Genomic DNA, 12,669 nt, shown 5'->3' with positions numbered 1-12,669 from the left:
GCTAATTCAACTCTATTCCCTTGAGAATACAAATCTGGAACTTCAGTCCTGCGTTCCTGTCCACACTGCACCCTCCCAAGCATTTTTCCTCCAGAAGTCGTACACAAAGCGGATCCACCCACGAGAGCGCGCGAGCCGCCCATCAGCGCGCGCCGCTCCCGGACGCGGCATGAGGACCCGCGCGCTGCTAGGTTGCGCGAGGCCTGGCCGGCTGTCTGCTCCCGCCCCGGAGCCTGTCCTGGCGCTGCGATTGGCAGGGCGGCCGAAAGCTCAGAGCCCCGGCCCCGCACGCCCCTCCCTGCCGGCTCCAACACGCCGCTGTTACATGGGGCGCCGCCGGTGGCCGAGGGAGCGTGACTGCGCTGCGCAGGGCGCTAGGAGGCATTGTCGCCGTAAGTGGAGCAGAAGGCGGCCCGGAGCGGGGCCCCACGCTTCGTGCCCCGCAAAGTAGCCTGAGGCTAAGCGCTGGAGGGGCTGGGGGAGAGAGGGAGAAAAGTGTCCCGGTTTTCTGCAGCGTACCCTCCCCTCCCCCAGGTCACCGGGTGCAGGAGCTTCTGCAGTGTCCTGGGGGCCGGTGCCGCGCCGGCTTATACTCTCAGACTGCGGCTGGACGGGGGCTGGCTCGGGGTAGTGGGAGCGGCGGTGCCAGGAAATAGGGAGCTCGGGAAAGCGGTCCCGGGCGGGCCTCCATTCTCCGCGGGAGGCGCCCCTGCTGGGAGAAGCTTTTGTGTACTTCATCCCTGAAATGACACTTTCGGGGTTTGCTTCCGCTCTGGGTAGCAGAAGACGCGTGCCCCAGAGGGTGCCTCTTGGGCTCCGGAAGGCGCGGGAGTCCCCGGCCCTCTGTCATCACAGCGTTCTTTTCTCTGCCCGCTTTATTCTCCCCAGTCCCCGCCTGCCGGGAGAGCGGAGGGCCGGCGACGAGGAGCCATTGGCTGCGGGCGCTTGGGGGGGGGGTGGGGTAGACGGGTGAGGCTGGCCCCTTGCGCCAGGCGAGGGGACCCTGGCTTGGCCACTTCTCTCAGTTCTGGGAGACGCAGCCCGAGGATGCTTAGTTGCCTATAGGGGAGTACGAGCAGACGCTGCGAACCCCATGGCTCAAAAACAAGGCGCCAGCTGGTCCTGCTCACGCCCCAGCGGGTTTCTTTCCCTTGGGTGGAAAACTGGGTCAGCTCTGTTCTGGCCTCGAACGTGCCTTCCTGGGCTCCTTGGGTCCGACCCACCCCGCCGGCTCTCACCTCCCCATCAGCTGCCCCACTGGCATGGTCCAGGAGACCCGCTGTAGCCAACCGTGGGGGAGTTTGCACACATGGCTCAGAAGGCTCAGGTTGCCCCTCTGAGCGGAGCCAGGCTCTAAAGTTCCCAAGTGACCACACCAGTAACTAAATATAGGCGCAGCTGGTGTGGACGGGGTGTTACAGCAGCTCCTTTCCACAGATCTTGGGGCTCCAGATAAGGTAGAGTTCTCACTGGTGAGGGCAGGATCCGTGGGAAGGGGCTGCTGTCAAGGTTTGGGCAAAACACCCGCTCTCCCATCCTCCTCTCCAGGTGAAATAAGATTAAGTACAGGAGTTCTCATAAAGCAGGGCACTTTTTTTTTTCTTCTAACATTCAGTTTATTATATCCTAACTTACTGTACCTGTGTAATCACCTATTAATAATGCCTTGTGTAGGAAGAGCATAGACTTTTCTCAAAAGCTGTATGTCCTTTACGGCTTAAAACAATCCAGGGAGGAAGGTAATATATCCATTTTACAAACAAGACTGTTTGGCCCTGGTGCGTTGGCTCAGTGGTAGAGCAGCCCTCCAACGGCATGTGTATATTTCCTGTTCGATTCCTGGTCAGGGCACACAGGAGATGTGACCATCTGCTTCTCCACCCCTCCCCTCCCTCCCCTCTCTATCTCTCTCTACCCTTCCTGCAGCCATGGCTCAGTTGGAGCAAGTTGGTCCTGGGCATTGAGGATGGCTCCATGCATGGCCTTGCCTCAGGCACTAAAATAGCTTGGTGGTTGAGCAACAGAGCAGCAGCCCCAGATGGGCAGAGAGCACCCCTTCCCTAGGGGGCTTGCTGGTGGATCCCGGTTGGGGCACATGTGGGAGCCTCTCTGCCTTCCAGCTTCTCACTTAAGGGGGGAAAAAAAAAGAGACTGTTTATAACACTGATAACTTTCTAAAACTTTGGTTGATTTAATCTGCTCTTTTCAAACTCCACAGCTCCGGGCAGAAAAACAGAGGACAGACTTAAAGAAGGGTGTTCAGCTCACTCACCCAGTAATCTGGGGACAGACTGGCTGCCTGTCTCCCTCTTTCTCTTATTATTTCGGGTACCTTTGCTCAGCACCTGTCTCTGTTCCCTCCTCCTACCCATGCCATTTGCTTTTATTTATTTTATTTTATTTTTATTTTTTATTTTTGTATTTTTCTGAAGTTGGAAACGGGGAGGCAGTCAGACAGACTCCCGCATGTGCCCGACAGGGATCCACCCAGCATGCCCACCAGGGGGCGATGCTCTGTTGCAACCGGAGCCATTCTAGCGCCTGAGGCAGAGGCCATAGAGCCATCCCCAGCACCCAGGCCAACTTTGCTCCAGTGGAGCCTTGGCTGTGGGAGGGGAAGAGAGAGACAGAGAGGAAGGAGAGGGGGAGGGGTGGAGAAGCAGATGGGCGCTTCTCCTGTGTGCCCTGGCTAGGAATCGAATCCGGGACTCCTGCACGCCAGACCAACGCTCTACCACTGAGCCAACCGGCCAGGGCTGCCATTTGCTTTTAAAGCAGAGGACACACATACTCTTTTGGCTTGGTGTCATTGCTCTACTAGTGTCTGGCTTATCCAGCTTCTTGTCACTGAGTCTCTCTTACCCAACAGGAAGCTCATTCTGGCCCATGCCCTGTCTCTGTACCTTTACTCCCTGAGTGTAGCTATAGTCCTTGTAGGAGGTGCCCAGGAGATGTCTGTTGGATTTAAACATTCCTGGGACTAGGATATACGCTGAGGATAGGGGAGTGGGGCTTGTGTGGAGAGGGTTGTATTGCTGGGACAACAGCAAGTGTGAATTATCAGTTTGGACCCTGTGCCTAAGAGTGTCCAGGATTTGGAGTTCCTTTCTTGAAATTTTCTAAGGCTGATGCCTTAGAAAAGCCATCAGATTTGGGTACACAAGCCCAGACTAGACTCATGTGGGGTGCTGGTTCCTGTTTTCCCCTTTGGGACACTCTGGCTTTCTGCAACCACCTCCCCTGCTTGTAAGATTGAACGGTTCCTCAAGGGATCTAGAACAGGGGTCCCCAAACTTTTTACACAGGGGGCCAGTTCACTGTCCCTCAGACCGTTGGAGGGTCGGACTATAAAAAAAAACTATGAACAAATCCCTATGCACACTGCATATATCTTATTTTAAAGTGAAAAAACAAAACGGGAACAAACACAATATTTAAAATAAAGAACAAGTAAATTGTAAATTTAAATCAACAAACTGACCAGTATTTCAATGGGAACTATGGGCCTGCTTTTGGCTAATGAGATGGTCAATGTGCTCCTTTCACTGACCACCAATGAAAGAGTTGCCCCTTCCGGAAGTGCGGCGGGGGCCGGATAAATGGCCTCAGGGGGCCACATGCGGCCCGCGGGCCGTAGTTTGGGGACCCCTGATCTAGAACTTGGGCCTATGGAGTTGGATTCTGGTTCCAGAAGGGCTGCCTTGCATATTGATTGCTCCTACTGGCCAGTGTGATATTTATTTCATGGGACTACGCAGGATCGGGCAGCTAGAATGGTGCTGACATGTCGATTTTGGTTCACTGAAATTGTTTATATAGATAGGGGCCCTGCATTCCTAGAGGTGTCCCTCCCTACAGGGATTTGCACTCCATCACAACTATCCATTTTTCTCAAAAACAGTTTAAAACAAAAGAAAGGAAGAGGAGCAGCTGTCCTTATTTTTCCCTCCCTCCCCAAACTTCCTTTCTTTTTGGGCTCCTCTTCCATGCTAAATACATACATTTTTGGTTTTTGTTTGTTTGTTTGTTTGTTTGACTTTTTATCAAAGAAGCCCTGAGTTGGGTTGGGGCTGAAAGTAGTGAAGTTGGGCAGCCTTGTAAGAGCCCTTTTGGGGACACACTCTAGACTCCTATCATCCCAAGTTCTTCCTTCATTTTTGGAGCCCTCTTACCCCATCTTGGGTCTTATATCGCATGTGGTCCTGCCACCATCCCATCTCATAGCCCTGCCTCTGCCTAAGAGTGACAGACCATTGTCATCTGACCTGGGAAAGAGATCGTCAACTGAACTTTATCAAGGAACTCTCCCTTAGAGGGAGGAAGAGTTTTAGCCTGAGCAGGCAGTGGAGCTGTGGATAGAACGTTGGACTGGGACACAGAGGACCTAGCTTCAAAACCCCGAGGTCACCGGCTTGAGCACAGGGTTGCTGGCTTGAGTGTGGGATCACAGACATGACCCCATGGTTGCTAGCTTGAGCCCAAAGGTTGCCGGCTTGAGCAAGGGGTCACTCGCTTTGCTGGAGTCCCCCGGTCAAGACACATATGAGAAAGGAATTGATGAACAACTAAGGTGCCTCAGTGAAGAATTGATGCTTCCTATCTCTCTCCCTCCCTGTCTGTCCGCCCCTATCTGTCCCTCTCTCTGTCTCTCTGTTACAAAAACAAAAAAAGAGGGAAGAGGAGTTTTAGATGAAAGAAGGGTAGTTCCTTAGCCAGTTAGTGAGGTTGATGATTTTAGGCAGTGGGAAGCTCTTGGGGAGCTAGGGCATATTTGTACTGCACCCAGAGCATCCTTTTTTATTTTATTTTATTTTTTTTATTTTTTTTAATTTTATTTAAAATAGCTGACTTTTTTTTTTTTAAGATTTTATTTATTCATTATAGAGAGAGGGGAGAGAGAGAGAGAAGGGGGGAGGAGCAGAAAGCATCAACTCCCGTATGTGCCTTGACCAGGCAAGCCCAGGGTTTTGAACCGGCAACCTCAGTGTTTCCAGGTTGACGCTTTATCCACTGCGCCACCACAGGTCAGGCCCAGAGCATCCTTTGAAATGTAAGGGGCCCCTCTTCCTAGTGACTTGCTCTGACTCACAGACTTTACAGGTTGCTCTGTTCCTGCCTCCATGTCCATTCTCTGATGCATACTATAGGATGTCTGAGCTTGCCAGCAGGGGTGAGGCTTTTAATATGACTAGTTTTCATGAAGAGGTTCTATAGGCTAAGGGCACCACCACCCCTACCTGGTGGCATATGGAAGAATTGCAGGTGTAGTTTGTGAAAGGAATCAACCTAGACAGTCCCACCAGGGTTAGCACAGACCCAGGGAAGGTTGGAGATTTACCTTCTCTTTACCTTTTGTGAGAAGCCAGGATTGCCTCTGTGATGTTTCTTGGAAAGCATTTCCTCATTGGAATCACAAGTCAGAGCTATTTCCTCTATTTCTTTCCTCTTCATTTTTTGCTATATACCTAGTAGATGCTCAATACGTGGTTGTGATTATTGATGATAAATATTGGAAATGGGGAAAGGAGGGGGTATGGTATTGTAGGAAGACCTGGTTTAGGAGTTGGAAGAGCTAATGGGTTTTTTTTGTTTTCATCTTTCTGATTTACTTCCCTTCTTGGGTCCTCAGGTTTTTGGTGTGGTTTTTTTTTTTGTAAAGGGGTAGGCTAAGTTATTAAGATTCTAGCAGCACTGCTGTTACTCAGGCTTAGGGTGATGGTCTTAAAGGTAGCATTCTGACCTGTGGTGGCGCAGTGGATAAAGAAAGCGTCGACCTGGAAATGCTGAGGTCGCCGGTTCGAAACCCTGGCTTGCCTGGTCAAGGCACATATGGGAGTTGATGCTTCCAGCTCCTCCCCCCTTCTCTCTTTCTGTCTCTCTCTCCTCTCTCTCCCTCTCTGTCTCTCTCTCCTCTCTAAAAATGAAAAAAAAAAAGGTAGCATGATGAAGGTGTTGGGTCTCGTTTGTAATAGTCCTCACTGTCCTCCCATGGCTCACCTGGTACTGACTGCCCACTTGGCACTGGTAGGCATTTGAATTTATGACCCTTCTCAATTAGATAGTGTCTTAGATTTATTTCAAGAGTCAGTTGACTTCTATTCAGATTTGAAACACAAATAATGGTTGTTGATCATCATCACTGCCGTTGGGGGATAATAACTGGATATCTGTTTTCAGTGTGTGGTGTAGAGTGCAGGCGGAAGGCATAATACGTATCTGCTTCCTGCCTTAAGCTGCCTGTAGGCCAACTGGGGAGACAGGTGTGTATCATTTAAAAAGCTTATAAACAAACCAAGTGGCAGCCCTGGTCGATTGGCTCAGTGGATGGAGTGTCGCCCCTGTGTATGGATGTCCTGGGTTTGATCCCTGGTCAGGGCACACATGAGAAGTGACCATCTGTTTCTCTCCCCCTCCTTCTCTCCGTTCTCCTCTTTTCCTCTTGCAGCCAGTGGCTCAATTTGTTCGAGTGTGAGCCCGGGGCTCTGAGGATGGCTCAGTTGGTGTGAGTGTTGGCTTCAGGTGCAGAAGGTAACTCAGTTGGTCTGAGTGGCGGCCCTAGTTGGGGGTTGCCAGGTGGATCCTGATTGGGCTGCCTATGGGACTCTATCTCCCCCTCCTCTCACTTAAAAAGAAACAAACAACAACAACAACCCAAGTGGCTTGTGCTAGGGCATTAAGTGCTTCTGAAACTCAGGAGAAGGGAACGTTCAGGGCTGGGACAATCAAGAAAGATTTCCTGAAGGTGGTGAGATGAAAATTCTACACATTCCTTAAAGATAAATCCCACTGAGTTGTTTGTTCAAATTCACATGTGTATGAAACTGATGCCGACATCATGTCTGCACATGTCTTGTACTCTCCATTAGCATTTATTGGGAATCTATGTGTCCTGGGCTCTGGGCTAGAAAGGTATATATATTTTGTTCAATCTTTGTATGAACCCAGTGAAGTTATTAGTGGGTTTCTTCGGATGAAGAAAATGGGGCTCAGAGTAGTTAAGACACTTTTCCAAGGCTTCTCAACTGATAATTAGCAGTTAGGCATTAGGCCTGTCCCAAAAAACAGTCTTATCCCACTGCAGCATGTCTTACGCCTTCCTCGTCAGCCTCCCTGGTGAGATGCACATACACACTGAGCTCAGCACGGAGGCAGATGGGCGGGTCGGCCAGCGCCCAACTTGGCCTTGGCTGCCCTGCCTGAGCACTGGGGGACTTTTTCTTGGTATTTGTTAGCAGCTCTGAGCTCTATTCTCACCCCTTTTCCTCTGCTCTTTATAGTCTTCTGCCTGTGACCCTCAGACTGAGTTCATTAGAGCTCTGTGAGCTGTGTGCAAAGCTTGGATTGGGATTTGAGGGCAAAGGGGGGCTTTGACCTTGGCCTCAAGTTCGTTTTCATTGTGGGGTTTTGCTATTGGTGATGTGAGTAAAGAAGTGAGCACTGAATGCGGAGCTGGCTGAGCCATTGTCACTTACTCACTTTGACCTCGGTCAGGTCATTTAGTCCCTCTCTGTGCCTCAGTTTCCTTCTCTGTAATAAACAGGAAGTTAGTTGTTCATTGATTAGTTTCTCATATGTGCCTTGACTGGGGGACTCCAGCAGAGCGAGTGACCCCTTGCTCAAGCCAGTGACCTTGGGCTCAAGCCAGCAACCTTGGGCTTCAAGCCAGCGACATTTGGGCTAAAGCCAGCCACCATGGGGTCATGTCTATGATCCCACGCTCAAGCCAGCGACCCTGCACTCAAGCCGGCAACCTCGGGGTTTCTAACCTGAGTCTGCATGCTGAGGAAGATGGGTGAGGTGGTGGCCAGAGTTGCAAGGAAGGTTAATGCTAAGTCCTCAGCATCCCAGGCCAACGCTCTATCCTCTGCGCCACCGCCTGGTCAGGCTTTAGTGTCTCTTATGTCTTTAACATCTTATACTTTTTATTGTATTCTTTGCCCTTCTTTAAGCTTCTCTCTAGTGATCCAATTTCCCTTCTTTCATTTCCCTACCCACCCCAGCCCTTTTCCCTTGGGGTCTTGAAGATATATTCAGCATCAGGCTGTTAATCAGGTCTGCAGGCTAAACAGGTAACTTCCCTCCATACTGATGCTGGGGAACCGGCCACTTATGGACTGTGAGCTCTGATCAGGTAGGGTTGTGTTTCATTCGCCTTTATGTCCCTACTTCCCAACACGCAGGAGGTACCTGACAGAAGTAGGTGTTGCAAACAGGGAGCTGAGGAGTTGCCCAGGGCACCAGCTTACAGGCAGTGGAAGGGAGGGACAGCGTCTTTTCCTTGCAGTTGGCTGTCTCTACCTCCTTTCTGCCTCACCTGTTAAGGGAATCACAGGCCAGCGCATACCTGAGTCCTCATACCTGCCTGGCCACTGGTTCAGGACCTGGCTTCGTGTCTAGTGAGGTCATATGTGTCTATCCTCCCAGGAAACTGGTAGGGCAGGCTGTCTCCACCCTCTGATGGGCATACCAGCTGCTTTGAAGGCCAAGCTGTGTGTGGTCTGGGCTCTGGGCCCCTCAGGAGGAGGTGAGTAGCTTGCGGCTCTCCCTCCAGGCTTCTAGCAGCCTGGGTCTCCTGGAAGGGTAGATTCAGAGGTGAGTCTCTGGCTGGTGGGAAGGCAATTCATGGTCCTGTGTCCTCCCCAGGTGCAGGCCCCCTTGTGAGCAGCAGACCGGCCTGGTGGCTGGCAGCAGGACACCCGAGTCTGCATGCTGAGGAAGATGGGTGAGGCGGTGGCCAGAGTTGCAAGGAAGGTCAATGAGACGGTGGAGAGCGGCTCTGACACCCTGGGTGAGTGAGGGCATGGTGTTCCAGCCGCAGGGCCCTGGAAGTGGTTTGTGAAATGAAATGGAAAGAGAAGATGAAAGAGACAGTATCAGTGTGTGATCCTTGTCATGAGGAGCAATGTTTCAGGAGACTTTTACTGCAGTTGTGTTTAGTTGGCATGCATACTGGGTCCCAGCGTAAGACTTGCTATAGGTCATAGTCGTCATATTCAAAGAGGTTTGAAAAACAGCTCCCAGGGGTTCCACCTGCTGGGAGCCTGTCTGCCTGCCCTTAGACTGTGGATGACGCCTGGCTCTGAGTCTGTACGTGCCTTGGACCAGGTGACAATAGCTAGCACTGCTGAGTCCTTCCGTGTGCCAGGCCCTGTGCTGGTGCATGAATGTTGCCTTACTAAATTTTCACAACCTCCCTGTGCCAGAGGACCCCTGCCAGGCACGAGTAGCTGTGGTGTTTGGGTGAGGAGGAGAGGAAGAGTCAAAGGCAAGGGGGGCCTTTTCTGGGTCACCCAGCCGGGTGGCCCCTTTTCTCTCCACTGGTTTACTTGAATTGTGTCTTCTATGTTTTTTGCTTTTAGCTGGTCATAGCATAAATATCTGCTGAATTAACTATTCTGCCATGTGTAAGAATTAGCAGGGGATATAGTGCAATTATGTGTGTATGCGCGAGTGTGCATGTGCGTCTCATTCGCTGGAAGGTGAACAGCATCTTAGAGCCACAGGCGGGTTATGGGAACCCAGAGGAAGAGAGCACCGTCTTGTCTTGTGGGCGATTGTGCTGGCGGACAGTGGGATTTGAGCTGGGCCTTTGGTACACAGAGAGGAATTTCACAGATAGATAGGGCTGTGTGTACCTGTGTCTGTCTGTTTCAGGAAGGAGCATTTCCATGGAGGCCACTGCCTGAGCAAAGACCCAAAGACTGGGAAGGTGGAGCATATCTTAGTGGTAGCTGTTAGTCAGGGTGTATCTGGAATGTAGGCTTCTGGGTCAGGGGTGGTGGCCCAGGAAGTGGAGGGACACTCAGCCTTCAGGATGAGCTTGGTCACCACTTCTTCCAGGAAGCCCTCAGGTTTACCCTGTTCCCCTTTTGCTCTCTTCCTCCTCTGTAGCACCCATTTAGTGTCCCTAGAGGGCAATAATCCTGTGGTCTTTTGTCCCCCAGCCCCCAAGAGCCAGCACAGTGTCAGGCACTTTGTAAGCACGTGGAGGTGTTGGCTGAATTGAGCTAAGGTAAGAGGAGCATCTCCTCTATCAGCAGACAGACTTGAAGACTGTCACTGATTTTAAACGGAAGTCTCTGGGGGGGAGCCTTCAGCTGGTAAGTAAAGGAATTTTGGTACTGGCTGTGGTCACTAACATGGTTGTACTCACCCCAGTGCTTAGGGCTCTTTCCCACTAATGTGGTGGCTGAGAGCCAGGCTTTGTGTCACACAGGCCTGGATTTGAATCCCCACTCTGCCACCTACCAGTCTGCTACCTTAGCAGGTTACTTAACCTTTTTGGGCCTTGATTTCTTCATCTATGAAATGGGGATGTAATTGTGTCTCCCTCATCAAGGTGATTAGGAGGAATTATAATGTAAGGTGCTTGGCATGTAAGTAGCTCGATAAATGGCAGCTGTTATTTTTCTTTTATTTTTTCCTAAGGGCTGGAGGTGGAGGCCTAAGCCCCTTCTCTCCCCATCCCGCCAGCACAAGCATGCCTTCTCTAGGTGTCAGCCAGCCAGGTCTTTTCTGGGTGTCTTTATTGCCTTTGAATGGGGAGCTCAGTGAAAATCGACAAATCTCTGCAGTGAATAACCTACCCCTTCTTTAAAGTGTCATGGTGGAGAGGGACATAGGCAGCTCAGTCTCACCCAGATGTGTGAATGGGGCAACGTGGAGGGACAACAGAGGAAGGAGAGCAGACTTCTGACCTCCTGGGGAGGTGCTGTTTGAGAGAGGCCTTCTGTACTCACAAGGAAGGAGGCAGGTGTCCCTAGCAGGACCCGCACCATAGCCGGAGGGAGACCACGGCAGAGCTGCCTCTGTGGCATGGGGAGCGGTTGAGGGATAGCACCCCGCAGCTGGAGAGCCTGGAAGGCCATGTGGAATCTAGGAATCTAGATTTCAGTGTCTGTGGACCAGAGATTGCACACTCAGTTGCCTCTGTAGGCCAAGTGGGGATTTCTGTGGGCTGAAGGCTAGACACTGCCTGGGGTGAAGAGTGCAAGGCCACTAGGGTAGGGAAGGCTGTGACCAGCTCCTCTGCTCTGCCCAGGGGCCATGCCCATCGAGGAACCCAAGCCAGTCCTCTGGCCGCCCTGCCAGATCACTGCAGTACCTGGGATTGGAGCCCTGCCTACCTGGTACCAGAGTCAGGGGCCCACCGTGCTGTCCTGGGATTGTGGGCAGAGGGTTGGGGATTACCAGGGTCATGAGCACAGTGATGGCTGTAGTCAACTTGGGGGCGAGTTAAACCATTAAGCCATAGCAGTTGTGGTTGGAGCTTAAATTTCATGTGTTGTGGAGGTGATAGGGTCTTTAAAGTTAGGGCTGGATGGTAGAGACCTTTCACCTCTTCAGGGCCCAGAGAAGAAGCACAGCATCAGACTAGGCCCCTGTGGGCATGTGCAGTCCTGACCTTTGGCAGCTGAAACGTATCAGGTCTGTATAGCCTGAGGGGTCTGGGGCTCAAACAGTCAGTATTTATCAGTACCTGCTGTGTGCAAGGTGCTGGGGGCTCTCAGGGACATGTGCAGTAGAGTCTCTGCCTCTGTGACGGTCAGACAGCAGCCAGTGGTGCATGGCTCCATGCCTAGCCATGTTGGACAGGCCACAGGCGGTGTAATTCAGAGGTAGGAGGTGTTGCTGGGTGTTGAAGTAGTGAAGGGTTTAGTTCTCATGTAAAATAGCAAACAGTCTGAAGCGGCACCACACAATTGCTTAAATAAATTTCGCTGCAGCTATACAACACAATTTATGTTGCTATGGACAGTGGTGCATAACATTTCATCCTATGCTTGAATGAAGATGGACAAATTCGCATGTATGACATGAATTGGGAGGGGGGACACAAACAAATCAAGCACCCCAAACTCTATCTATATAGTAAGATGCCCGTTATGCTAAATGTGTATGTGTACATAGAAAAAATGTAGAAGGAAATAAAACAAGCTGCAAACTTATGTTAGAAAATAGTGTTCTGCATTTTGTGAATGTTCTGTGATGAACATTTTACCCTTATAAATAGGCAAGCATGAGTTTTAGGGAAAGGACCGCCTACCACTACAGAACAGGGAAGGAAGTAAAGCACCTTCCTTCCTAACGGGAGAGAGTGACAGGAGTAGCCCCTGCTCTAAGCCCCCCCCCCCCGCCCCAGGAGTGAACTGCCCCCCCTACCCCACCCTTGCTGCTTCCCTGTACCTGGCCAGAGGCACAGGTGGAGGGGGGGACTGTGGAGCAGCCACAGGTGTCTTGCTGCACAGTGGGCGATCCTGCAGAGATGCCCAGACTGGTCTGGGAAGGGCTCAGTTACAGGCTGTTCTCACCTTACTCAGGCAGGTCACCCTGGTGCACATCACTCGCTCCCCCAGGCACTTGGAGGTGTGCCTCCCAGTCAGGCTAGATCCTCCTGTAACCTGAGCTTTGGATCCTAGCCCTTATTGCAGCTTCAGGCCCCTTCATCCCCTGAGAAGTGGGCTCCTTCCCACCTGGCCCCTGGCATGCCCCTGAGCTGTGTCCAAGCTGCTTTCCTCCTGCCCCCCACTCCTCCTCGGCCTCATCTCATAAACTCTTCCAACCAGCTGGCACAGAGTTGGGGACTCCACACCTTCCCTGAACCTGGCTCTCCTTTCCTCTCCATCCACCTCTTGTCTCCCCAAGTTAGTGCTCGCTCTTTGTAAAGGT

The 12,669-nt window shown here is 51.6% G+C and overlaps 1 protein-coding gene across 3 annotated transcripts in view; it reads left to right on the top strand.

Annotated features, from left to right (window-relative positions):
* Window positions 1-206: 206 nt before the first annotated feature.
* The window catches only part of LRRC20 (leucine rich repeat containing 20), an 85,437-nt gene continuing 72,974 nt past the window's right edge, over window positions 207-12,669 (top strand). The window contains exons 1-2 of one of the 3 annotated variants that reach the window (XM_066243252.1): window positions 269-392; window positions 8,644-8,788. In XM_066243252.1, coding sequence (XP_066099349.1) covers window positions 8,707-8,788 — 82 coding nt within the window. In that variant the 5' untranslated portion in view covers window positions 269-392; window positions 8,644-8,706. Of the gene's footprint in view, window positions 393-8,421; window positions 8,525-8,643; window positions 8,789-12,669 lie in introns of those variants that run through there. The other 2 variants (XM_066243253.1, XM_066243254.1) reach the window with 2 other exon arrangements.

Source organism: Saccopteryx bilineata, chromosome 9, assembly GCF_036850765.1.
Source record: "Saccopteryx bilineata isolate mSacBil1 chromosome 9, mSacBil1_pri_phased_curated, whole genome shotgun sequence".
NCBI lineage: Eukaryota > Metazoa > Chordata > Mammalia > Chiroptera > Emballonuridae > Saccopteryx > Saccopteryx bilineata.
Note: the sequence above shows the minus strand (reverse complement) of the source record. Positions and strands in the feature narration are given on the sequence as shown.